Source organism: Dermacentor andersoni, chromosome 4 (genome assembly GCF_023375885.2).
Source record: "Dermacentor andersoni chromosome 4, qqDerAnde1_hic_scaffold, whole genome shotgun sequence".
In the NCBI taxonomy this organism is placed as follows: domain Eukaryota; kingdom Metazoa; phylum Arthropoda; class Arachnida; order Ixodida; family Ixodidae; genus Dermacentor; species Dermacentor andersoni.
In genome coordinates, this window is record NC_092817.1 from 17,291,443 (window position 1) to 17,317,408 (window position 25,966).

The 25,966-nt window shown below is 46.1% G+C and overlaps 1 protein-coding gene and 1 non-coding gene across 2 annotated transcripts in view; both read right to left on the bottom strand.

Moving 5' to 3' along the window:
* Window positions 1-12,751: 12,751 nt before the first annotated feature.
* The window catches only part of LOC126535792 (copper-transporting ATPase 1-like), a 69,616-nt gene continuing 56,401 nt past the window's right edge, over window positions 12,752-25,966 (bottom strand). The window contains exons 20-21 of the mRNA XM_050182598.3: window positions 16,469-16,571; window positions 12,752-15,802 (exon numbers count right to left, since the gene is read on the bottom strand). Coding sequence (XP_050038555.1) covers window positions 15,532-15,802; window positions 16,469-16,571 — 374 coding nt within the window. The 3' untranslated portion in view covers window positions 12,752-15,531. The remainder of the gene's footprint in view (window positions 15,803-16,468; window positions 16,572-25,966) is intronic.
* Window positions 17,187-17,258, bottom strand: TRNAT-CGU (transfer RNA threonine (anticodon CGU)). Its single transcript has one exon. It is a non-coding gene; the product is annotated as a tRNA-Thr (tRNA).

Consider the following 25,966-nt stretch of genomic DNA (forward strand, 5'->3'; position numbering starts at 1 on the left):
AGGGACTAGCGATAAACAGCTTCGTTGTAAAAAAAAAATTGGAGGACGCTAAGATGGAATGCGATAGCATTCAAAGATCCCTGACTGCTCCCCACGCTTCCCGGCAACTGGAGCGTATGTAACCGTAATGTTTACCGGGAAGCGCTGGCCGCGAACGCTATGCACGAAGGCGCGCGCTTTGTGGTAGAAACGCGGCCTCTTGCGTGGGGCGCGATGCGGCGGAGGCGAGCGCCAGCTGGAGGTATTGCAAGTCGTGTTCCTGTATATGCTCCCGCAGGGAGCAGAGTTGCGCATAGGTCCGCCGCCGTGATCCAGCCCTGCAGCGAAGCCACTCCTCGCGCGCGCAGGAGCCAAATGCAGCGCGGTGTTCCGCCTTTTTCTCTGGTGGTCGCGAGCTACAAGCGCCAATTGTTCGCAGGCGCTTAGCAAAGGGCACTTGTTAATACAGGCTACGCTCGAACGAGTCATTCGTGCAGCCGGAGGGGGTGGGCTTCCAAACAACCGAAACTTTGTATGTACCTATGTAAACACGCATATACAAACACACACACGGACGTACAAATATGGGGTGGGACCGCCTTCGATTCCCCAAAATAAAATACTCCCGTGGCTCGAACAGCTCCAAAGTTCGCTCGCAAACGCGCAGTACGTTGCCACAAAAAGCGGTGCAATGATTTTCATCATGCATATGAAGTTGTCTGATCATGGTCAGAAAGCAAGAAATGTTTTAAAGAGTGTTTAAAACTTCACACACGTAAGGTGGACACTTAGCGGATTTTGGCTGCCGAAACCAACCGATTCATGACCGTCGCCAAGAGAGCTATCGTGCCTGCAGTTATGTCAGTGACCGTTAACAGAGCGCCATTTATTACTAACCATCGTTCACAACAGCTGCACGTTTTCGATACATGCGGTGCAGACACAGATTTAAGCGCATTTCAAATGTTGACATGTGCACATTTTAGGCAAAGCTTACCTTTATTTACTATTACTATTTAGTAGTACTTACTATTTAGTAGTGCTTACTATTTAGTAGCAGCAAATCTGCAAATAGAAAAAGATTCAAGATGCAAGAGCTTCTAGCTGCTCCTCTTAACGCACGATCGACGGTCCACTGATTGCAATGGCGATGGTACTGACGGAAACGACGAGTTCGCATGAGTCGGCGATGCGCCCGTAAAGTTGGCTTCGCAGCGGCGCGGATCATTTGACGTCAATAGCGGCCAACTCAGAGTTGGCCGCTATTGGCCAGCAGAGTTGGCTCGGCCAACTCTGCTCCCTGCGGGAGCATATACAGGAACACTAATTGCAAGGAACCGGGCGCGCCGCTCCGTAGCCCCCAAGACGCCAGCGCGCCGCCGCGCGCAAATGGCGGACGCCGCGACCGGTCTGTGAATTGTAGAACTCTGGAAGAGGGGTTTCTTTGAGTTTTCGCGTAACAGAATTTCGTTTTCTCGTATAGTCAAATTACTATCCGAGAGCTATCATTTCTGTAGGTTGTGCTTATGTCGTAGTTTACGATTTTTCCACGTATTTTAGCTTGAGAAATTAATTATTTCAATAAATTCTTTGCGTCACATGGAGGGCCTGGTATGTGTGGTTGGAGAATCTTTTTGACGAAACGGTGTCTGGCGCCGGACGCCAACGGCGGATTTTCTGCGGGACGAGCTCCTTAACGCTATCGCGTTAATAAACGTGTGGAAGTGGCTTCGTCGTGCTTAATGATTGTGTGCTGTCGTAAAAGCATTCGACTGGTGGTGGCATGCCTTTCTAACGGCATTACGCCACCTCAGTAGGTCACGGCAGCGCCAAACGCATAACAATATAAAGTTGCGTATAACGTTCCATATGTGACATTAACATAAGGTCTCGTCGTTTGCTCTGGACCTGATGTCGTCCGTACGTTTGCTTCAGTTAAGAAGGTTCTCATACGTACACGTATACGTGTCTGTATTAAATTTACGCGTCAAATGTTCGTCGGAACATTACTGCGTGTGGTTTTTATGCATATATAGCGCATGCATTGGCTACATGTTAGAAGGAGATGAGGCTTATTTCACCGCTGGCTAACAGCGCGCTCAGGTTATGCTCAAATACACCCGCGGTGAATATACCACGACCTTCTTTATTTGTTTTGTACTTACACCGCACAGCGCCTGTGTTTGTAATATGGAAACCAGCGAGATCCGTGCAGAAGCAGTCGCCAGGAAGAGCGCTCGACTTATAACAAGAAAAGCTATAAGTCCATCACACGTCCAGTCCACTTCTTTCGCTGTATGCACATTCGCATGTGTCACTAGTTTGCTGTTTATTATCTATGTGATGCGAAGCGTTACTGAAAGGTATATAGGCAACGCAAATTTGTGCAAAGAGCGGCGACGTCGGTATGACGACGATGGTGTGACGACGACTACATGACCACCAGGTGATGACGACGGTGTATTGAAGGCGACGGTGGGACGACGGCGGTGTGATGTGTGGGGATGCGTGACTTTCACGCCTCCCCTGAGATCTAGTTTTCCCGCATAGCTCGTCTCCTGCAGGGCGGCTTCGCCCTCCGCGTGGCCTGGCGCCCGCGGCGGTCGGAGTGGTTGAAGCGCAGTGCGAGAGATGGCGCTAGTGTTGCGCTGCGGCGGGGTTACTTAGGCGCGGGAAAGAAAGACTCTTGGCCTTGAGCGGCGGACTGGGCAACGCGCCGGACGTACCGCGCGCGCCCCAATCCATGGTTCTGCGAGACCGTCTCGCGTGGCCGCCTTGGAATGCGCCACCGTCCGCGTGACCGTACACGCGGATGACCAGGCGTTGGGATCCAGCATGGGGCGAACATATTCGCTCGCTATCGGTCGCGGTGAGTCGAACTTCTAGATTTGTCGCGCGCCCATCGGCATGTTTTGTGTATGACAACTCGGCTAGCAGGCATTGATCTATGAAAGGTGCAATAAATGCCCTTGTGATTGTTTGCACTACTGTGTTGTCGTTCCTTTGTCCCAAGAGTACGGAGGAGAACACCATATCTCCCACAGATGACAACATGATGCTGGAGCGATACCGATGGGATGGCAATGTTAAAATTATTGCAATTGTATGACGACGACGGCATGTCAGTGATGGCATGACGTCAAAGATATGACGAAGGTGACGACAATGGGTTGAAGACAGTGCTGTCGCTACGACAAAACAACGGCGATGGAACGACCATGACGGCGACTTTGTGATGACGACGCGATGTCGACAATGGCAAGATGAACGACATGGCAACGCGGTGACAGCAACAGAGTAAAAACGCCGAAAAGATGATGACATCGCAACGAAATAATGATCACAATGCCATGAAGGCAATGACATTACGACGTATATAGTGACAACGATGGCATGTTGCTGTTGGAGCTTATGTGCATCGCCTGCCGCCGCGGGCCGCCTTGATTCGCACTAAATTCAGTGTTTGTTTACACTTCGTTCGGCGAATTTCAGAGCTCCACTATCTCCGGGAACGGCCCCCATTTGTTTGGAGACAAAATTTGCGCCTCCTTGCGCATGACGTTGCTCTGAAGTTGGCGCCCGACTAGGCTAAGAAATGCTTCACATTTAGACTATCAATGCATAATGTACATGGATATTAAGAATAAAGGAAGAGAAGGAAGGAAGAAATAGAGAAGCTGAAAAAAAAGGAGAAGATGAAACCGGGATCACCTGAATATGAATGAAAATAATCATAGAATTTGCATAGGAATTTCAGATAAATATGTCCTATTAGCGCAGCAATTTCTTTGTGTTGCATAGGAAATCGTACATACCCCTGCAGCTGAACCACTGAGCCAAGGCCTTTAGACAACAGATAATTGGTTGAAAATCTTGAAGGGGCCGCGCAATGTGACGAAGACAGAAGGCAGAAACACGCAGGACAGCGTTCCTGCCTTCTGTCTTCGTCATATTGCGCTGCCCCTTCAAGATGTTCAACCAGTACCAACTCGCCCCCAAATGTCGATCCTTCTACAGATAATTGGTAAAATTAGGAAAAATCCAAGCTGGCCAAACGGAGCACTGAGAAGTATTTTAGCTTCTATCAACTCAGAGTAAAAAAAATAAATGATCAGTTAGTTTTAGATTCTTTGCAAAAAGCGACAGAGGCTCACCCGCGATGGTTCTCGCCCCCATTTCTTCCTCGTCTTCTTCGCATGTTGTGGCACAATGTTGTTAGTGTTTACGCATCCTTAATATTTATTTATTTATTTATTTATTTATTTATTCATTGTAAGTGCGAACGCCGTTACAGAAGTCGGAGAAGCTAACACGTACAATGGATACAGTATGAAAAAAAAATAGCTAGAAGGTTAAGTGACGTAATTTTACTGATAAGCATTGCATTCGTGGTGAAAGAAAAGTCGTGTTGTTGGCTTATTTAACCTGGTCTTTGATTGAAGAATATGCCTTTCTGCGAATGTTTTCTATGTGTGCTGCTGCAAAAGCCGACTACGTTATGCTCCGCCTTGCCACCGTTACTCAAGTAGTGGCCAAGTGCAAAATAATGTGATAATGTGTATTTCCGTTTTCAGTACAATGTTATTTTGTTCTGCCATGTCTTTTTTCATTTTGTTCAGTAGTAATAAATATGTCATGCATATTATACACTTCTGTGCAGGTTTATAAGTTCTTGTTTTCTTTTTTTTTTTATGGCTGTAATGAAACAATCTTTGCATTTGCGTGTCATTGTTTTTGCCCTTACCAGTGAATTTTCCCTTCCTTTAGTTGTCATGACTACGTCATACACGTCGTCCAGTTTTGTGCAATATTGGCGGCGAGGAGTTACGGAGTCGCCATCTGTCGGAAGCGCCTCCCTTGCGTAGTATGAGGCATCACGCGGCGCGCTCCTCATAGGTTTCGCTTACGGCGCTCAGTAAAAACACCACGCGGCAGCCCTCCTGGACAATTATGTAGGTACTCTCAAAACGAGGGAAGTTTTTGACTGTCGATATAATAATCTTCGGCAAACTGAAAGCACAGAATCGTTTACAGGCACTATCTCTTTACCGAATACGTACAGTGAACGCCACTGCGCGCGGTCACCGCGATGGAGTCTCCCGAACCGGCTTCTTGCGTGAAAGGTAGCCAAAAGCTGAGAGCAAACTGTGAAATATGTTCTTATAGTGAGCTGCCTGTATAACCAAATGGGGCATAACAGAATGAAGCCTCAATGCAGCGATCGCACGAGTTCGCAGCGACCGACTGCGCGTCTGCATGCATGTCCGCGCACAATGTTTTGCTTTCGGTGTGAGCGCGTGTTCGCACCGTGCAGTGAGCTTTAGGCCGCATCATATGAGCATATGAGCATTTGACAGTACGCTAGCAACCATTGTTGCGTGGACGCTATCAGAGCTGTTCAAAAATAATTTCGTTATGGAGACGTCGACGCCTACGGCGACTGCGATGTGCCGTCGCGATGATTCAATCTTTTTTTGTCTTCTAAGTTCTTGGACATTTCAATATTATTTCTCAAGTTGCGTCGCAGTGTATGTTTATCGGTCTTCTCAGCGTGCGATTTCCCTCTGCTTCTTTTTCGTAATCCAGTGCATTAATTCATAACACAAACATGACCATATGCCGTCGTGCCTTTTCCTAATGTGCGTCTTACCGCTCCCTTTCCGTTCCAGTGAACTTGCCAGTATATATGGTATCAACAAGTTCATAGACCAAACTGTCATGACATTAGCCGGGCAGCGGGCGCGGACGAGCGTCTCAGTGCGCGTTTTCTGCTACTCGCCGAACATCGCGCAGTCCCGGCGCCGTAGCAGAAATGTTCTTCGCGTCTGTGGTTGCTGCATACCTGAGCTGTAGCCGATGGCTGTCTGCCGGTTCTAAGTTTCGCCAGCCAAGCTTCACACAGCTCCTTGCCCTGCGGCTACGTGTGAATAAGGCTAACACCGGGCTCCGTTGCGTACGTCCGGCACTGCGGCCCCGAGCAGTAGCCTACCATGTGGCGCGCCTTCAAAGGCAGCCACTACATATTGTAGTGCTTTCAAGCATTGTAAAGGAGACACTCGAAGCGGGAAAATCTCGCCACTAAATGAGGACCTCAGCGTACGAGGGAATTTAAACTCTCGTTTTCAGCTCGCTTCAGCGCTCCCGAAGCAGCCGACGCGGCCGCTATGTCCACGTGGTCCCTAATAGCATGTCACGCCGACGGTGGCGCCAGCTTTTGCAGTGGTGGAGCTCGAGGCCAATATCAGTGAGTATATCAGAATGAGTGAGTGAGTAAAAACTTTATTGAAAATAAATAAATTAAGGCACGATGGTTGTGGCCCCTATTCCAGGGCCTCACTGGCACGAGCGGCTCGCTGGGCTTGGTCCAGAAGAGCCAATTCTCTCTCCCGACCCTCGTCCGCAAGCCATGCCTCCCACTGCCTGTTCCTCATTAGTGGATGTTGGTGTAATATGGGGCTGTCTATGTGCTGAGGCCTCCTGGGGGCACTCCCATGTAATGCGTTTTAGTGTGGGTGTGTCTGTGCATCACGGGCACTCGTCAGTGAACCTCGTGGGGTGTATGCTGTGTAGGTGGTGCAGGTTGAGGTATGTATTCGTCTGAATACAACGCCAGTCCCTCTCCTGTTGGCTGTTTAAATCAGAGTGAGGATGTCCAAAACGTCTCCGCTCCTGCCTTTGCTGTAGGAGGATGTCACGAGAATTGGGTGGAAGGTTGTCGCTAGACCATGCCGTTGCTCGGACGTTCAATCCTCGAGCAATACGGTCTGCCCTCGTGTTTTCTGCCAGTCCCTCGCGTGCCGGACAGCATATGATAGTGTGGTGCCCTTCTAGTTGATTGCCTAAAATTTTGAGAATTGATTGGGGTGCATTCCATTTAGAAACAGGCGGCAAGCCACTTGCTAGTCGAATAATATGACAGCCGAATTTGTTTGGCGCTCGACGTCCTGCATGGCCAAGGCGATGGCTGCAACTTCTGCCACGCATGCCGAGATGGTTTTGAAGGCTGCCGTTGTTACGCTGTTCTTGTTACGCTGGGAAAGGTGGTCGAGAGGGGTCGCCGTCATAAAAAGAAAAAAAAAAGCGCTAGGGTGAGGAGGCACCGCGCGGCTGCTTTTCCTGTTGCCATGACAGCGCAAACAATAGTGTGCGCCGCCATTTCGCCAAGGTATCGCCCTCCCGCTAGGGCCGTAACTGAAGGGGACCTTCTCGCTAGCGACTGCCAGAGGCACTGCCAGTCGGTGCGGTGACCGGCGCGATGTGTCAATATATCGCGAAATAACACGTACCGAGCTGCGCTCAAATTTCGCCTTAGGGAGTATGGTAATCGTCAGTGAATATTCATGCCATTGAAAAGTTAATGACAACTTAAAAGTGACCTCAGATGGTGGACGACAGAACTCTGGCAATGAAATTGGGGCGCGGAGGGGAAGGGGGGAGACTTCGGGTCCCCGAGCCTGACCCCTCCTCCACCCATTGTAGTTGCCGCCTATGTGGCTAAATGAGCCATTTGTTTTATACTGGAGAACAATAAACTAGAGTTCTTTTGTATAATGCCTGACAGCTCCGTCACACATTTTCGTTTGCCTTCCGTTGAATTGTCATATAAACGTAATCAGTTTTTTTTTTTGTCGCCGTTTTAGTTATGTGGCAGGCGTGGAACCATTCACGTACCTAGCTTTATCTGCACCTTTCTTTATATAAATAATGACACAGTAGGACTAAAGAAAATTGTTGCATGTTTGTTGCACGTACAGTCTGTACATTCGAAGGAGTGTTTCGTTCTGGTAACATTTAGTGGCGCCTGCCGTCACAGCAACAGACATGGTGGAAGGAACAGACGGTTTTCTGTAGCCGAGCTGAGGGGGGTGGTTAAGAGTTTAGCTAGTCGACTGTTTTCGGCCGCTGCTGATTGGCTGGAGCTGTACGAGTAAAAATGAGACTGTGAGACTGACAGTATCAACACTGACTGACAGTACCCCCTTGAAGTTCCGTTCTGGACACTTTCAAACCTCTTCCTACATGCTGCCAATGAAATTCCGACAAGTAGAATTCTTCGATGTTGGCGTTTAGAGCCAAGTTGAAAGGCCGTAGTAGCCAAGTCAACAATATGGCGGAATTGTCCAGAATAATCGTACATGGAGGGGAAAAAAAAGCCTCGGCAGATGCAGGCTGCATCTGCCTCGGCAAGCCAACCTTGTCTGGCACCACCCTCTCCACCCTTTAGGGCCTGCGTGTTGGGCCTCACAAGGCATTGTTTGGCTTGCGAGATTTTAGCGACACCCTCGTCCCGGTTGGTGCTCACCACCTGCACTTCGCTCTGCTCCACCCCACCCCCCAAGGATGGGTTCTACGCCAATTCCCGCTTGCCTATCACATGGTTAACGCGGCGAGGGCTTATTTCCATTACATGCATATTGCGAATGTACGAGACTTAATTATATAGGCTTAGAAATTTTCATGTGATGCTCCCTCCGTTTTTTTTTTCCCCTTCCTCCATACAACACCATAGGCCCATCAGAGAGGGTAGCTAAGCGGAGAGGCACTAATCATGTACATTGAGAAGCAGCACTGCTTTCTGCGAGTCGCTCGATCTCATGGTATCGGCTTAGTGGTACTGGCTGTATCGGTCTCCCCCACTTGAACACTGCGGTACAAAAGTGCTGATCTCTGGAAGATCTCTTCATTTTACTATTGCCAGCGGCACTGCTTACTGACGATATATATAAAGAAATCCGGCCTAAGGCTACCGTACTTATAATTGTGTGGGAATTAATGTACATGAAATGTGGCAGACATTACAGGAAGTGGAAAGTAAAAGCAGGTGATCTTTTGCAAGAAACTGTAAGCTCTCTGCTGCAAGCACAAGAACGACAACAGGCTCAGAAGCACCAACACATACGTCAGCTCAGAAGGTGATACAGCTTTTTAGCTTCACCGAATGACCACAATGTTCACAGTCAACTCCAGACCTATACAGTTACACATCTTTTAATAAGACTTGAAAACAGCAACACACAAACAAATAGAAGTGTTGCTGTAAGCATAGAGTATAAATGCAGTATGCTGTATGCAGTACCATTTCTCTGCAGAGAGAGCACATTGTTTTGCCGCTGCTAAATCCAAGACAAGGTGCGGAAAAAAAAACATGACGTGGTGTTCTTCACCACAAACTGCTGTCAAGAAAGCTGGATACACAGTTGTGTTCTTGGGTTTTTTAGCAGAAATAGCATTCATCCACAGTATTGGTCCCAAAATGCACATCACCCCTGGCAGAATGTGCTTCAAGCATTAAAGGGACAAGAAAGGCAAACATTGAACAAACCTAGGTTGTTGCATAAGCCTTCTAGAAACATGACAATGTGTTTTATGCCAAGATATGACTGTTGCAGAGAAAATCATGACTGAAAGAGACAGTATAGTATTTGCACTATTCAAATCATCCACAATGAGTGGGTTGGCTTAAGTAGGTAAATTAATGGCACTGTTGCTCTTATGTGTCCTACTGCGCAGTGCATTAAGGCCTGTTTGAGTGAGGGGGCCACACATATAGGTGTGCCATACTTCCAAATATAATGTAGAAAATACCATGAAGAGGTTGCACCAGGGAGTTAAAAATATTATAAGAGGTGTCCAGACTGCATTACATTTATGATGCAATTCAACGGAATTAGCTTTATAGACTGTGCAAGCACTAAATGATTTAAAAATTTTAATTGTGGGCTTTTACATGCCAAAAGCACTATCTCATTACGAGGCAAACCATAGTGGGGGGTGATGCAAGCAATAACTGCATTTTTACAGAGGCAGCACCAATCTTATCCTAACTGACATCACTTTCTCATTTACAAAAGCTTTGTTTTTGATGAAAACACTTTTTGTAAAATTAACTTCGAATATCTTGGAGCACCAATCTATCACTTCAGATTGGCTTAATAAGGCGATCCGGCCTAAGCCTACCTTTAGTGTCCCTTTAACACTTTCAAAACACTGACGACAAGACTATATGATACAGAACATTTCTCACCTCAGCTGCTCCTTTCCCAGCAAAAACATTAAATGGAAATAATGGAAACAGTCTTGCAACAAGAAAACACCAATGCAGCAATAAACACTATCGCAACACTGTGATGCTTTGCAGCTTTTGAGCTAGCGTTGTGCGTGCTGTTACACTCATTAGCTGAATGTGTACAAATGGTTGTATCACAGGACATGCTGAAGCTGCACACTGTAGTAGGTACACACATACACACACGTACACACACAAGGAAAAATATTTCTTGGGCATAGCTTCATGTGCAGGAAAAGTTGGTTTAATACACTTGTAGAAGTTCCCCAGCCCTAACACAGCTTTGTTCCTTACGGTACTGCAACTGGAAAGACAGAATATGGGTAATGGCTAATGGTCTACATTCTTCCGAGTTTTTCTTAGTAATATAGATATGATCCTGCCACATTACCTGGCTCGCATAGCCCCTAAAGGCTTGTTTTCAAAAGCTGAGCAAAGGGAAAGAAAAAATTATTGTAAGCCACAGCTCCTAACAAACTGGGGGACATGCAAAACGCTGCATGGCGATGCAGAAAAGTGCACACAACATGGAAATCAGGTAGCACCAGTAAGAATGAATGAATTGCACTGAAATATTGCAGCAATTACATAAAATACAATCAGAAAGTGAACACAAATTATGCGTAATTCCCACAAACAGCTGCAGGGTTACAAGCGATTGGAGTTGCAAACAATACTCATAACAAAAAAAAAAAAGACACCTTTGTGTTCATTAACAAAAGATGCACTGTCATAGAATAGCCCTCCTTTCCCAAGGTGTCTTTTCAGTTACTTTATGACATACTTTTGATGTAAACAGTGAGGATTATACACATTGCTGGATACAAATCCTAGGCTTGATGCTTTGGTTAAAAATTTTGGAGGTCTGTTCGTATTAAAGCACAATTAAAGAAAAACTGGCTTTGCAAACCAGTCCCAACAGAATCCTCATTAGTGTCTTGACCCATTGTACAGCTAAAAAGTTCTAGCACATCTAACATAATCAAAATTGAGATGATTTTTCAAGCACACGACAGAGAGACTTACTATTTGACACAGAATGTTCTAAGTTATGAAAATAGTGTCCAAGAGACTAGCATAAATAGACAAGTCAAAACAACTACAAGAGCGCAGTGCAACTTGAAAAGCTATTGCAACAATAGTTGAAGAACCTTGTGCAGGGGAAGCGTGAACCTTGTACAACATCTCAGTGGTTGTTTGCTAAATTTATGGCGTCCGTGCTGTTCAATGCATTCTTCATGAACAAACCTCAGCAACACCTAAATACTTATAATTTTACGGGCTTTACAATCTATCCTTCACGTAAACGAATTGTGCAGGACAGCAATTTTGACAAGAGATACGAGTCTCAATTTTTGGTGCTTGGCTTTATCATGATGCTTCCTCACTATGTTATTGAGTTCAACAGAGATAGAATACAAGTACATTTAGCGATATGGTTATGCAGTTTGACATGAATCACGGGTGGTTCAAGGAGTAGGTACCCTATAGAGGTGCCTACTCAAGGCAGAGAAATCAGCTCATACCTGCAAGAAGATTGGATATAATCACAAAAAAACAATAAAAGTTCATTCCATAATTTTTCTTTCCTTTTTTTGTAGCAGCTTGTGTGATGCTAGCAGAACTCCTTAAATCACCATATGAACCAGGATTGAGAGCCCTCAACAGTTACGTCAATAAAAGATCCTTTCTGGCATTAACACACTTCAGCATGCATACAGGTAACTACACAACATTGAAAAAAGCCCAAACAGCACTTCATGTCAATGAAGTGGAATGCAAGGAGTCCCAAAGTTCGGAGATTGTGCAACATTATCTGATAGTGCCACAGAGCACAATTTTCCTTCTAGAATATTCTTGCGCTGTATCAGCACATAACCATGGCAACGAAACAAGCATAACACAATGCAGGTTCCAGCCATTTCATTCAAATACAGCACCACATTAAGCTAAAAAGTTGGTGCTATTGCAGCCAGAACAAAATGGTCTTAGAAAACTTCTTTTAACCAGAAAATATGCTTAATACAACTAAGTTTAACATGGACATGCTCATTAAAGGTTTTATGTACAGAGTCCGAAATATGAGAGATTAATTTAGGCCTTCTAAACTGTGCGTGCAAAAATTCTGCATTAAATTGTCATTTCAAAAGCCTTATATTTATGGCAGGATCCTGTGCGCAATAATGGCTTCTTAAGGTCTTCATTTTCTGATCATGTTCATTTGATATTATGAATAAGTTAATTGTCAAATGCTTACATGCAACATCATATTCGGAGAGAAAGTGCAGTTGGCTTCAATTTAATCTAGGAGACACACAGCTCACCTCCTAGTGCATCAAAGAAGAGCCCTTTTCCTGCACGAAGAATCAAACATGTAAGCTGAGAGTTACAAGAAGTTGCACTGACGCTCCGATTACAAGAGTTTGGGCACAAACAAGCTAAACTTTTTGCATAACTTTTGGGTTCTTGTGGATTTCTTGGGATAATTTCTATATGTTGTATAGCACATCAACACAGAATCATTATATATATATATATATATATATATATATATATATATATATATATATATATATATATATGTGTGTGTGTGTGTGTGTGTGTGTCAAGCAGTTAAAAAAAGTGTATAGTATTGCGATACCAGTGCAATGCCGATACCAACAGGTCAATGAATTATAAGCTTAAATACTGAATTACGTCAGACAGTTGTTAGTTCCAGATTACAAATGAGAATGAAGAACTGTATTGAACACAATCCAATAACAGAATCAGTATAGAAAAATACTATAGTCTAAAATAAAATCAGCGACAACATAATGGCATAAAAAGCTCATGCATTACAGCAGCTACAATGCACAGCTTACATATACAGAGCAGCTACTAAGGTATAATTTATTATTATAAAAATAAACGAAATTAAAAATACATACACTCAAATCATTCTGACACCTCAGAAGCAATGCTTCTGTTGATTGGTGCCTGATTTCACGGGGACCTGTTTCTAAGCGTAACACTGCGGCCAGTTCACATAACACCAGTTTCACGTATGAAAAGTATAAATCACACTCAACAACTATACCACAGTGTGACAACACACAGAAATATTGGAAACATTACCTTCCAGCATTTGCGCTCATTTTGTGCAATAAGTGTAATGCAGTAACAATCTCGAAGCTCACAAAAAGTACAAAGTGTAAGTTATTCAGGCATGTATATGATTGCCCAATATAAAATAGTTTAAAAAATACTATGTTGTAAATCAGTCACATCAAAGCAATGTTATTGTGGTCCACTGAACAAAATAAATAGAAGCAATTTCATATTTGGGACATGGCAGTTGTGCAGTCAGTGTCATGTGAAGACCATATGTCCCCTCCAGCCTCACAGACTTAATATCGTACAAAATCAGTCAACTCCCGTTAACTCAAGCTCCTACAAACCAGAGGTCTTTATTTGAATTAGGAGACCTTGAACAAAATAGGGCTCAGTACTAAATCTTTAGTTTATTTAAACAAATGCGTGCACAACATGTTAAGACTGACTGATGGCACTGTGAGGTTCCACAGTTTTTGTGCACACAAATTCTGAATATCAGAGCTGTAACATGTGACGAGACTGGTGGTACCAATTTGTAGTGGTGCCCACCATGATCCAGAGCAGCCTGAATATCAAATGTGGGATTACTATGATGACTGACACGTTATAAATGCCCTCTCAAGAGATGTTTTCGGTGCCGTTACTCTGAACTGGGAATCCAATGTTCTTAATTAATGTGACCCTGCAATATCATTTAACAAACTTCTAAAATGCTTTGCACATTGGGGGGAAGTGCTTAAGCAACCTACTCCTTCGAGCAATTCTTTATAACAGCTTTTATTACTTTTATAAATACCAATTTTTTCTTTTTTTTCTCCCAGAATGCCACCTTCTTTGATGCACTGTCACAGAAGGTAGAGCTGAACCCCAATGTTGCCTGACCACAAGTAAATTTCATATACTTTTTTTCTTTTATGCACCAGCAAATAAATCATCGGTGTTGTGCCAGGCTGCACACACTTGAATTTTTCACCCCCCATGTGTTCCCATGCCCTTTTACGTACACTGAGTGCAGCCAAAATGAAGCATGCTGTGCGATTCCTTTCTTTATTTTTTTTTAAATACTTGCCATTCCAGCTACTTTACTCTTAAAAGGTCTACTTTACTCTTGATCTTAGTGGCTGGAGCTGATTGGTTGTGACAACTAAAGAAGTCAAGCCAACAGTAAGCTTTAATAAAGAAATGTAGCCATTAACCTTCAGGCAATGCCTTCATGTCATAGATCTAAAGGAAGGGTGTCGAGGGCTAATTAAGCAGGAAAGTACAAATCATCTTCTGAGTGATATTACAGATTTTTCTGCTGTCTTAACTGAGTAACACTTTGCTTAGGTCATCGTGAGAGCACCATTTGGTGACTGCAAGGGCTCATTTGCCATGTTCAAGATAACGTTGCAGGGAACCTTTACCCAAAGGCCTCCTTCAAACTTTGTGGTTTCAACATGCATTCAAATCGTAGTGTTTTAATTAACTACAAAATTAAACAGCGTTTGAATTATCGCGAGTTGACTGTACTTGATAAGTCTAATCTCACTTTGGCACGTTGCATCATTCACGGCAAAGCAGTAGTTTTGGCAACTGCTCCTTCCGTGTTACAATATATGGGCAAAATACATCTCACCACTCTCATACAAACCTGCCATTTTTCACATCTCCAACACTGAAAGTGAGCAGAGAAACAACAAGATGTCTTAACCTTTCAAAGGACAGGTTGCCATAATCTCAATAAATGGTTCAAAATGCATAAGTAATCATGCCTGCTAGCTCCTTCATGTAAACATTCAGTCTAAACAATACATTGCTAGCTATCCAAGCAACATACCATCACAGAATTTCCCTTTAGGAAACAGCTTGCCTTTTGTATAGCACCTTAAATGCTCCCTGCAGTACAGGCTACGTACATCAGTACACTCTAACATCCCATGACAATTCTAGAGGCAGTCAGGCCATCACACTGCCACAGAGCAAGAGTTGGGCTCATTCATTTCCAAAGCTCAGTCAATTTGGCTCTGAAGGTCTCCGTAAAAATTTCAGTGCTCACTCTCACATGCTGCGCAGCATTAGCAGCCTTGAAAAATGCGCTATTCTCCACAAACGGCCCGACGGCCAGGAATGTGCGAACAGCAGCTCAAAAGGAGCAGCAGCAAACTACCGTCAGTGTCACTTGCGAAGGGAGGTAACTCGGTCCACCCAGGTGTCACAACTAAGGATAGTAGAATAAGCACGTACCCTCAATGACGCACGTATTTCATGCGTGGCTGCAAGGTACTCGGTTGTCAAGTTGTACCAGCTTGTAATCAAAAGGTGATGCTTCAATCCGACCATCATCAAACACAGATGGTCATGGGGAAGCAAGTGCAGCAGCAACTGGTAGCAGGCAGGTTCTGGTCAATCTAGGAACACATGTCTGCGTTTTCTTCATCCTGACCGAGCAGGTACCCTTGCTTAGTCTTTTCAGCTTTGTCTCTCAGACTGCTGAACAGTATGGTGAACGTTGAGCCACGAGTGGATGACTTGAACTGTACACCGGTCTTGGCAGGCACATCATCTAGACCACAGTGGAGTGACAGGTCATCATAGTTGGAACTACTAGAGTTGCCCTGCCGCTGAAGTTCCGAAAGGTACTGTTGGGTTTCAAGGGCAGCCCGTCTTGGTTTCTTAAACCTAAGGAGAAACCACACAAGTAACAAACTGTTAGGAGTACACAGCACTCTTCCCAGCCTAGCATATTAGCCCCACTTTTACATTCTGGCATAATTTCATAATGTGGTGTTCACAGTTATTGATTTTTCAATTTCCCACGCAATTTACCCATTGGTATCCAAGCTTCCCAACTTTGAACTTCTTCACAATGACGCTGTCTTAGCCCATTGATATTGCCACTACAACCAAATATGACTGTACCAAGCTATTAGTTTGGTGCAATACATTCAGTAAAACAAGGTGCACTTTGTTGGATAAACAAAAATGACTTGCTCGGAAGACAAAGTTTTTAAATAGATGCACTTCAGTAAAGAGCTGGAACTTCAAACCCTGACTAGAAAAAAATGAAAGGAAATTGCTTAATGTTCACAAAAAGAAGAGAGATTAATTAAAAGCCCACACTAGAACCTGGACACAGTTTTGTAAAAACCATGTTTTCACTCACTTCTTTAAACTGACATACCTTAATACACATCTTGAAACACTACTCTATAATCACATCTGCCATTGGGGTCCCTTAAGCTACAATGAATTCTGATACTTCTCACATACAATGCACATATGCAATGGTTCATTTCAAAAATGACCATGGCAAGGAAAGAGCCATGCAATGCCACCTCTACTTACAGCTTGAGCATGAGTGAAAACGAGACTACAGAGACACTTGACATGGCCATGGCTGCAGCTCCCATCCAAGGCCTTAGAACGACACCATACGGCATGAAAACACCTGTACAGCAAGCCACACATATTATCTCTAACAATATTGGCACAACCAACCACACTTGCTAGATGCATTATATCTTTGGTATATATATATATATATATATATATAAGAAGCCAACAAACATTGACACCAAGGACAACATACGGGATATTACTTGTACTTTACTAAACAAATTAAAGAAATGATAAATTAATGGAAATGAAAGTGGATGAAAAGACAACTTGCCGCAGGTGGGGAATGATCCACGGCTTCGCATTACATGTGCAATGCTCAACCAATTGAGCTACCGTGGAGTTTTTTCCCTATCCACTTTCTTTGGTATTTATGTTTCCTACTAGAACCTTGGGAGTGTCAGTCAGCGCCACCACTCACAAACTTTGGCGGCGCATCTGGAACATCCTTTCTGATGCAGGCGTCACAAGTACATGATCTTTTTGGATGAAGGCAACTGGTCAATAAACCCATGCATGCTACCTGAAGGCATCAATGCTACCAGATTTGAGACCCTCATTATGTAATAAACGAGAAGAAAGGGGCTTAACCGAGGGGCCCAATTTTTATTAAGCATATCATAAGAAGCCAACAAACACTGACACCAAGGACAACATAAAAACAAATTGCCGCAGGTGGGGAACGATCCCACGTCTTCGCATTACGCATGCGATGCTCTACCAATTGAGCTACTGCAGCACATTTCCCCATCCACTTTCTTGGGTACTTATGTTTCATCTACTAGAACTAACCCTGGGAGTGTTAGCCAGTGCCACCACTCACAAACCTTGGCGGTACATGTGGAACATCCTTTTTGCCGCATGCTTCATGAGTACGTGATCTTTTTGGGTGAAGGCAACTCGTCTTCACTTGAACCTTGGTGTGAATGTTTGTCGGCTTCTTATGATATGCTTAATAAAAATGGGGCCCCTTGGTTAATATATATATATATATATATATATATTGTGGGGATGCGCGACTCTCGCGCGTCCCTTGATGTTTTTCCCGCATAGCGCATCCCCTGATATGCTGTTTTCCCGCACGGCTCGCGTGGCCTGGCGCCCGCGGCGGTCGGAGTGGTACAAGCGCAGTGCGAGAGATGGCGCGACTGTCGCGCCGCGGCGGGGTTACTCGGGCGCCGAGAGACAAGGCGCGTCCTCTTTGGGTTCGGGAAGCGAGCGGGACGGACGTGCCGCGCGCGCGTGCGCCGACCATGCTTCTGCGAGACCATCTCGCGTGGCCGCCTTGGACACCGTTCGCGTGACAGTACGCGCGAGCGACCAGGCGTTGGGATCCAGCATGGGGCGAACATATTCGCTCGCATCGGCATGTATTGGGGATAGCAACTCGGCTAGCAGGCATTGATCTATGAAAGGTGCAATAAATGCCCTTGTGACTGTTTGCACTACTGTGTTGTCGTTCCTTTGTCCCCAAGAGTACGGAGGAGAACCCCATATCTCCCACATCTGGCGCCCAGCGTGGGGCTCTTGGGGCATCGGACGATAGAGTTAACAGTTTTGCTTCGTTCGAGACCTTTGTTTGAACCGAAGCGTAGGCCTAGCGTGGATTTCGATCGCTAGCGTCGGCGGCGTGCTTTCTTGAGCGAGGCGACGGTGGCTGTAGTGTTTGAACTTATCAACATGCTAAGCCTTTTCGCAAGTGTTTTTTTTTTAAATGACATTCGTCAGTACGAGAGCCACGTGGTCTGCATCCTGGGAGAGCGAGGCTGAGCGCCCGCGGAGCAGTGGCAAGCCTAAAGCGAGTGAGTACGGAAGCCTCATGGGTGGTCCGAATTTCTTATGTAAATAGCTTCTTCTATCTCTTTGACTCGGATGAAGTCGCGGCTCTGGGAGCCGGGTGGCCGCGGGCCACGGGTGCCACTAGGGGCCGACTGGTATTTCGGCCTGGCACCGGGCGCTCCGACACCGTCTGGGACGATGGGCGCCGTCAACTCGGATGCTGTGTGCACCGAGCGGAGTAGGACCACCTCACAGAGCTAACGTCTCCTCGCGGCTGCCTGTTCTGCGCCCATTTTGGGTGTTGTTTTTGGATGCCGGTTGTTGTCAGGGTAGCGACGATTTAGGCCTAAGGCTTTACGAAGCTGCCTGTCGCACGTGGAGGGACACAACCTGGTGGACCGAGGCGTTGAGGCGTTGCAATTTGCTTCCCTCATTCTATTTAGCCTCGCACGAATTGAAATTACTCGTTCGGCTCAAGGAAGCGAGCTTCGTTCACTTGAACTTAGCATCTGAGTAGCTGCCCGATCTTTTGCTAGCCGAGTTGAACATCGTACCACGTGGGCGATGCGCATGCGGAATTCCTCTCCCTTGCACTACTTTAGTGTTTACCGAGTGTGTTAAGTGTACGCAGCGTGAATTGAGTCACCCCTGGCTTGCTGTCACCTGCACATCGTCTGCGCTGCTGCTCCGGACTACGATCGAGCCACCCCGGGCGATGGTGATGCTGTGGCCAGTTCGGCGCAGCGACTTCGGCGGCCTCCTGCATCCAGCTCACAACCCTCGGCGGCGGACAAAGGAGCCAGCGGTCACCGACAGCTACGGCGGCTCTTGCCAGCAGGGCGCGTCGGCGCGAGCGACACTTGCTCGTACCGACTACTGCGTCGTCATTTCCGGAGTCCTGGCCTGGAATCGTGCCGTCGAGTCTGCGAACCTGCTGCTGTGACCGGCGGACGCCAGCGGTGTACCCAAGGACAGTCGGCTCGCATGCTATGGACAGCGTGCGGACATTTCCTCAGCACGGCCACTGTTGCATGTACTATCTTGTTCGCGAAGCACGGGTTAATGTTAGACCGTGTGACATGTTTCGCCGGAATAAGAAGTGATTTAAGGTTGGGGGGATGTAGGGTTGCGCGACTCTCGCACGTCCCCTGATGTTTTCCCGCATAGCGCATCCCCTGATATGCTGTTTTCCCGCACGGCTCGCGTGGCCTGGCGCCCGCGGCGGTCGGAGTGGTACAAGCGCGGTGCGAGAGATGGCGCGACTGTCGCGCCGCGGCGGGGTTACTCGGGCGCCGAGAGACAAGGCGCGTCCTCTTTGGGTTCGGGAAGCGAGCGGGACGGACGTGCCGCCCGCGCGTGCGCCGACCATGCTTCTGCGAGACCGTCTCGCGTGGCCGCCTTGGACACCGTTCGCGTGACAGTACGCGCGAGCGACCAGGCATTGGGATCCAGCATGGGGCGAACATATTCGCTCGCAATGCGGTCGCGGTAAGTCGGACTTCTAGATTTGTCGCGCGCCCATCGGCATGTTTTGGGGATAGCAACTCGGCCAGCAGGCATTGATCTATGAAAGGTGCAATAAATGCCCTTGTGACTGTTTGCACTACTGTGTTGTCGTTCCTTTGTCCCCAAGAGTACGGAGGAGAACCCCATATCTCCCACAATATATATATATATATATATATATATATATATATATATATATATATATATATGCGAAGGTTGTGGGTTCGGTTCCCACCTGCGGCAAGTTGTTTTTTCATCCACTTTAATTTCCAGTAATTTATCATTTCTTCATTCCATTTATTAAGCACAAGTAATTTCCCCTATGTTGTCCTTGGTGTCAGTGTTTGTTGGCTTCTCATGATATGACTAATAAAAATCGGGCCCCTCGGTTAACCCCCTTTCTTCTCGTTTGTGTATATATATATATATATATATATATATAAATTTCTTTTTTTATTATTTATACATACTGCAGCCCGTTAGGGCTATGGCAGGAGTGGGTGTACATGCAAGGAAAACCGATTATGATATGCAGAAACAAATTCATAGAAATATAAAAATGTGAAGGAACTATACATCAGCAATAGCATTTAAAAACTGAGAAATGGGTAACAAACGAACTTTGGCAGGTAACAAATTCCACTGTTCAATCATGCGGGAGGAAAAACTGTATTTGAAAGTGTTAGTGCGTGGATGGAGTGGTCTGATATTAGAGGCATGATAAGCTCTAGTTGAAGTCGGGCAAGCAAGCATTAAAAGGGAGGGATCTGATAGGTGACAAAGAGAGTTCTTATAAGAATAGAAAATCTTCAGAGATTCTATGTGCCACCCTCTAGAAAGAAACTGGAGGTTTAATTCCGCAAGAGCAGCTGATGGTGAAAAGTCTCGGTCGAAGCGACGGTAAACAAAACGAATAGCCTTCCTCTGGGCCGACTCAACACAATTAATTTCACATTGTTTATGTGAGTTCCATATGGAGGAAGCATATTCTAAAATTGGGCGAATCAGTGTTTTGTATGCTACTAATTTAGTGTCCCTCGGAGCAGGAGACAACGTCTGGCGGATGTAACCACGTTTTTTTAACGCTTTACTACAAATGTAATCTATATGTTTAGACCAAGACAAGGTGGGTGTAAAAATGACGCCTAAATATTTGTATTGAAAAACTCGTGTTTGTGGTACACCGTTGCATATATAATCATAACGTACGGGCATGTGTCTCTTAGTAAAAGACATTATAACAGTTTTATCAAAATTTATGCACATTTTCCAAGTAGCACACCAGTCACAAAATGAAACAAAGGCATCTTTTAAGGCGCTGATGAACAGCGAGTGAGTCAACTGGGCTGTATATAACACGATCATCTGCATAGAGGCGTATTTTTGAAGTGACATGGTCTGGAAGGTCGTTAATAAACAATAAGAATAGTAGAGGGCCAAGTACGGATCCCTGTGGGACTCCTGAGGTGACGTCGACTACAGACGAATCCGCAGAATCATAGCATACGAATTGGGAATGCAAAGAAAGGAAACTGGAAATCCAAGACACTAAACTGAGGGTTATTTAGAATATTATTGAGTTTCAAAAGCAATTTAGAGTGTGGTACTGTGTCAAAAGCTTTGCTAAAGTCAATGAAAATGGTGTCAATCTGATTACCTAAGTCGATGTAATGGGAAAGGTCATGAGTGAACTCCGTAAGTTGTGTTACAGTACTAAAACCGCACATGAAGCCATGCTAAAAACTGTTCAATAGGTTATCATTTTCAAGGAACAGTATTATATTCTTATAGATTATGTGTTCTAGTATTTTACATGAGGTTACAGTTTTTCTATAATATTTATATAAAGGTAGTATTTTAGCTCTTTTCCAGGAAGGCACAACGCCACTATTAAGGGACTTCCGACATATAATGAACAGATATTTAGATGTCCATAGCGAGAATCGTACTAAAAAGGAATTCGGAATTCCATCAAGGTCGGCTGGTTTTTTAGTATCTAAGTTTAGTATGAGATTCAAAACACCTTCTAGGCTAATGTTGATATCATCAATTGCATATGAATCGTTAGTTGCAAATGTTAAACAACTGGAATCATCCGAGGTGAATACTGACTGAAAATATGTATTAAATGCTTCTGAAATCTCTAATGAATCGTTAACAACACTGTTGTTGATTTTAAAAGATGTGGAAGAAGAGCCACACATTCACACAAAGCACTGTGCAAGGTAATACACACACACACATACATATATATATGATGTTACGGGAAGGAAGAAGCATGCGTCTATTCACAGATGGCTTTTAATGGCTGAGCCAACAAGCGTAGAGCAGTGATAATACTAAACTCCTCTTCACTGTCTCCAAGGCCACCATCAGTGCCCCCTTCTTCCCCCATTACCGGCTGTGACATCACCCCCGTCGGAAAAAGCACCTTATTGGTGGGGTTCATCGGTCTGAGAAAGGTAAGGTTTGAGACGGCTGACGTGGATGATGTCAGAGAGAGGTGAAGGCACGGTGGCATCCTGCGGAGACACTTCATATGTGACAGGGGTCACCTGGCGAAGGATGCAGTAAGTGCCATAGTATCGCGAGAGGAATTTCTCCAAAAGACCAACATGCCAAGTTGGATACCAAACTAGCACAAGAGCACCTGGTTCGTAGTCCACGCCATGATGGCGCTGGTCGTAACGGCACTTCTGGTGTGTCTGTGAAGCAAAAAGATGAATGCGGGCAATCTGGCATGCTTGGGTCGCTGTGGCTATGACATCCCGAGTGTACTCCGTCGGCGAGTCGAGCGTGGTCGAAAGGAGTCTCGAAAGGCAAAGTCGGCTCACAGCCGAAGAGGAGATAGAAGGGTGAATAGCCAGCGGTGTTGTGGCGCGAGGAATTGTAGGCAAACGTGACACATGGTAGAGCAATGCCCCAGTCGCGATGATCAAAGGAAACATACATTGCTAGCATGTCAGTTAATGTGCGGTTCAGGCGTTTGGTAAAACCGTTAGTTTGAGGATGGTAAGCGGTAGTAAGGTTGTGTTTAGCAGCACGTGATTGAAGTAGGTCGTCTATGACTTTGGCAAGAAAGTATCTTCCGCGATCGGTGAGAAGTTGACGAGGTGCACCATGGTGTAAGATAACGTCGTGAAGCAAGAAATCAGGGACGTCTGTAGCATAGCTGGTCGGTAGGGCTCCGGTAATGGCACAGCGAGTTGTATAGTCCGTAGCATATCCACCTATTTCCGTCATTTGATATAGGGAATGATCCGAGAAGATCAACGCCAACATGAAAAAAGGGTCAGTCGGTATATCCAAAGGCTGCAGTAGACCCGCAGGAGGCACAGCTGGTCTTTTACGGCGTTGACACGACTCGCATGCGGCAATCTAGCGCCGGACGAAGCGGTTGAGACGGGGCCAGAAAAACCGCCACCGAATTCGGTCATAGGTCCGCATGACGCCAAGGTGTCTAGCGGTGGGAACGTCGTGCAGTTGCTGCAGTACAATCTGTCGAAGATGAGATGGAATGACAGTTAGGAGCTCGGGCCCATCGGGGTGCATGTTGCGGTGATACAGGATGCCATTTTGTAGCATGAACATGTGAAGAGATGGATCAGACAGATCAGAGAGCAGGCGTTCTAAAATGGGCCGTAACAATTCATAGTGTCATTGTTCAGCACCAATGTCTTGCAAGGCAGAGAGCGAAAGAACCCAGATCGGTGTGACATCCACTAAACCGTCCGGTACATCAACGGGATGACGAGACAGGCAGTCGGCGTCCTGATGTAGACGACCCGACTTGTAGACCACAGTGTATGTGTATTCCTGTAGCCGTAGGGCCCAGCGACCGAGGCGTCCGGTAGGATCCTTGAGGCAGGAAAGCCAACAAAGGGCGTGGAGATCGGCTGCAACTGTAAATGGTCGACCATATATGTAGGGTCGGAACTTGCCCACCGCCTAAATGAGGGCGAGACACTCACGTTCAGTAATTGAGTAATTGCGCTCAGCAGGAGAGAGGTGGTGGCTGGCATAGACGATAACGCGGTTGTGCCCACATTGGCGTTGAGCTAAAACTGCGCCGATGCCGTAGCCACTGGCATCAGTGTGGATTTCTGTCTAAGTGGAGGCGTCAAAATGGGCGAGAACAGGAGGTGCGGTGAGCAGCGTGATGAGCTGCGAGAAAGCAGACGCTTGTTCAGAGTCCCAATAGAAAGAAGGAACGTCTTTCATCAGGAGGTCAGTCAGGGGACGGGCAACATGGGTGAAATTTTCCACAAACCTGCGGAAGTAAGAGCAAAGGCCAATAAAGCTGCGAACATCTTTGGCACAGGTTGGTACGGGCAAATTCTGCACAGCATGAACTTTAGCGGGGTCTGAGCAAATGCCTGACGAATCGACGAGATGTCCGAGCATGGTTATTTGGCGGTGACCGAAGTGGCGCTTGGACGAGTTGAGCTGCAAGACAGCAGTGCAAAAAACAGAAAGAACAGATGAAAGTCTTTCAAGATGAGTCGCAACAGTTGAAGAGAATATGATGACGTCATCCAAGTAGCACAAACAGATGGACCATTTCAAACCATGCAAGAGCATGTCCATCATATGCTCAAAGGTCGCCGGGGCATTGCACAAGCCAAAAGGGATTACCCAGAACTGGTATAGGCCGTCTGGTGTGACGAACGTGATCTTTTCACGGTCCATTTCATCCACGGCAATTTGCCAATATACAGAGCGAAGGTCTATAGATGAAAAATAAGTGGCACCGTGGAACAATCAAGAGCATCGTCAATGCAGGGAAGTGGATAAACATCTTTCTTGGTGATCGTGTTTAGATGATGATAGTCAACACAGAATTGCCAGCTGTTATCCTTCTTTTTGATGAGAACACCAGGGGAAGCACACGGGCTGGAAGAGTGTTCAATAATCCCTTTGGAAAGCATTTTGTCAACCTCGCTCTGGATAACTTGTCGCTCAGAGGGCAACACCCGGTATGGGTGTCGGCAAACAGGTGCTGCATCGCCAGTATTTATACGATGCTTCACGACCGTAGTTTGACACAAAGGGCGATCGTACAGGTCGAAAATGTCGGAGTAGGGCCCGAGGAGGCCACGAAGCTCTGCGGCTTGTTGGGTTGAGAGGTCCGGTGCAATCATCTTTGTAAAGTCGTCGGTCGGGGCAAATGCAGAAGGCGCAGAATGAGCATTGGTCGAAGACGGCGTAACAGATAGAGCGAAAATGTGGCACTCGTGCAACAGTGACAACGTGGCAAAAGACATGCCTCGAGGAAGTACTTGTGGGCACTGTCAGAAATTTAGGATGGGAAGACATGTCTGATTGTCCACAACAGAATCGATTGTGTGTGGGAAGGAGACATTGTGAGAAAGCAGGACTGAAGTCGCGGGCATAAGGACATAGTCTCCGTCAGGCACAGGTGGGCAGGCTAAAACAGGGATGCAGGTTACTGCTGAGATGGCAGGCGAATAAAATTCGCGGAACGAAGCTGAGTTGGAGCTTGAGCAGGAAGGTCAATGGGAACAGATAGGGGTAGGTCAAGTTGTACAATACCGGCTGAACAGTCAATCAGAGCAGAACGGGCGGCCAAAAAGTCGAGTCCGAGCATCACACTGTGAGGGCAACGTTCGAGCACACTAAACAAAACGGACGAGTGGCGGCCGGCGAAACTGACACGAGCAGTACACATTCCAAGCACAGCCGGAGTTCCACCGTCGGCGACCTGGAGCAGTCGAGTCGGAGCAGGTGCAAGTACTTTCTTCAAGCGCGTTCGAAGCTCCGCACTCATGATGGAAATTTTGGCTCCAGTGACGATGAGTGCTGTAACGGGCAAACCATCCACGTGCACGTCCAGAAGGCTTCGATCAGTAGGCAGAGTCAGCAGAGGAATTTCAGGCCGGTGTTCTAGAGCAGCGTCACCTCCAGGAGCTGCCCCAGTCAGTTTCCTGTCGGAGAGTGGCGACGGTAAGGTGGGGATGGATGTTAAAACACTTTGGCAGGCTGGTTGGTTAGAATCCATGGTAGAGTGCATAAGTGCGACTGAATGAGAACGTAGAAAGTGTCTGTGTATCTGTTTCTTTCTACGTCCTCGTTCAGTCACGCTTATACACTCTACCATGGACTGGGGATGGAGAGCGACGCAGCTGGGGCGAACGGGAGTGG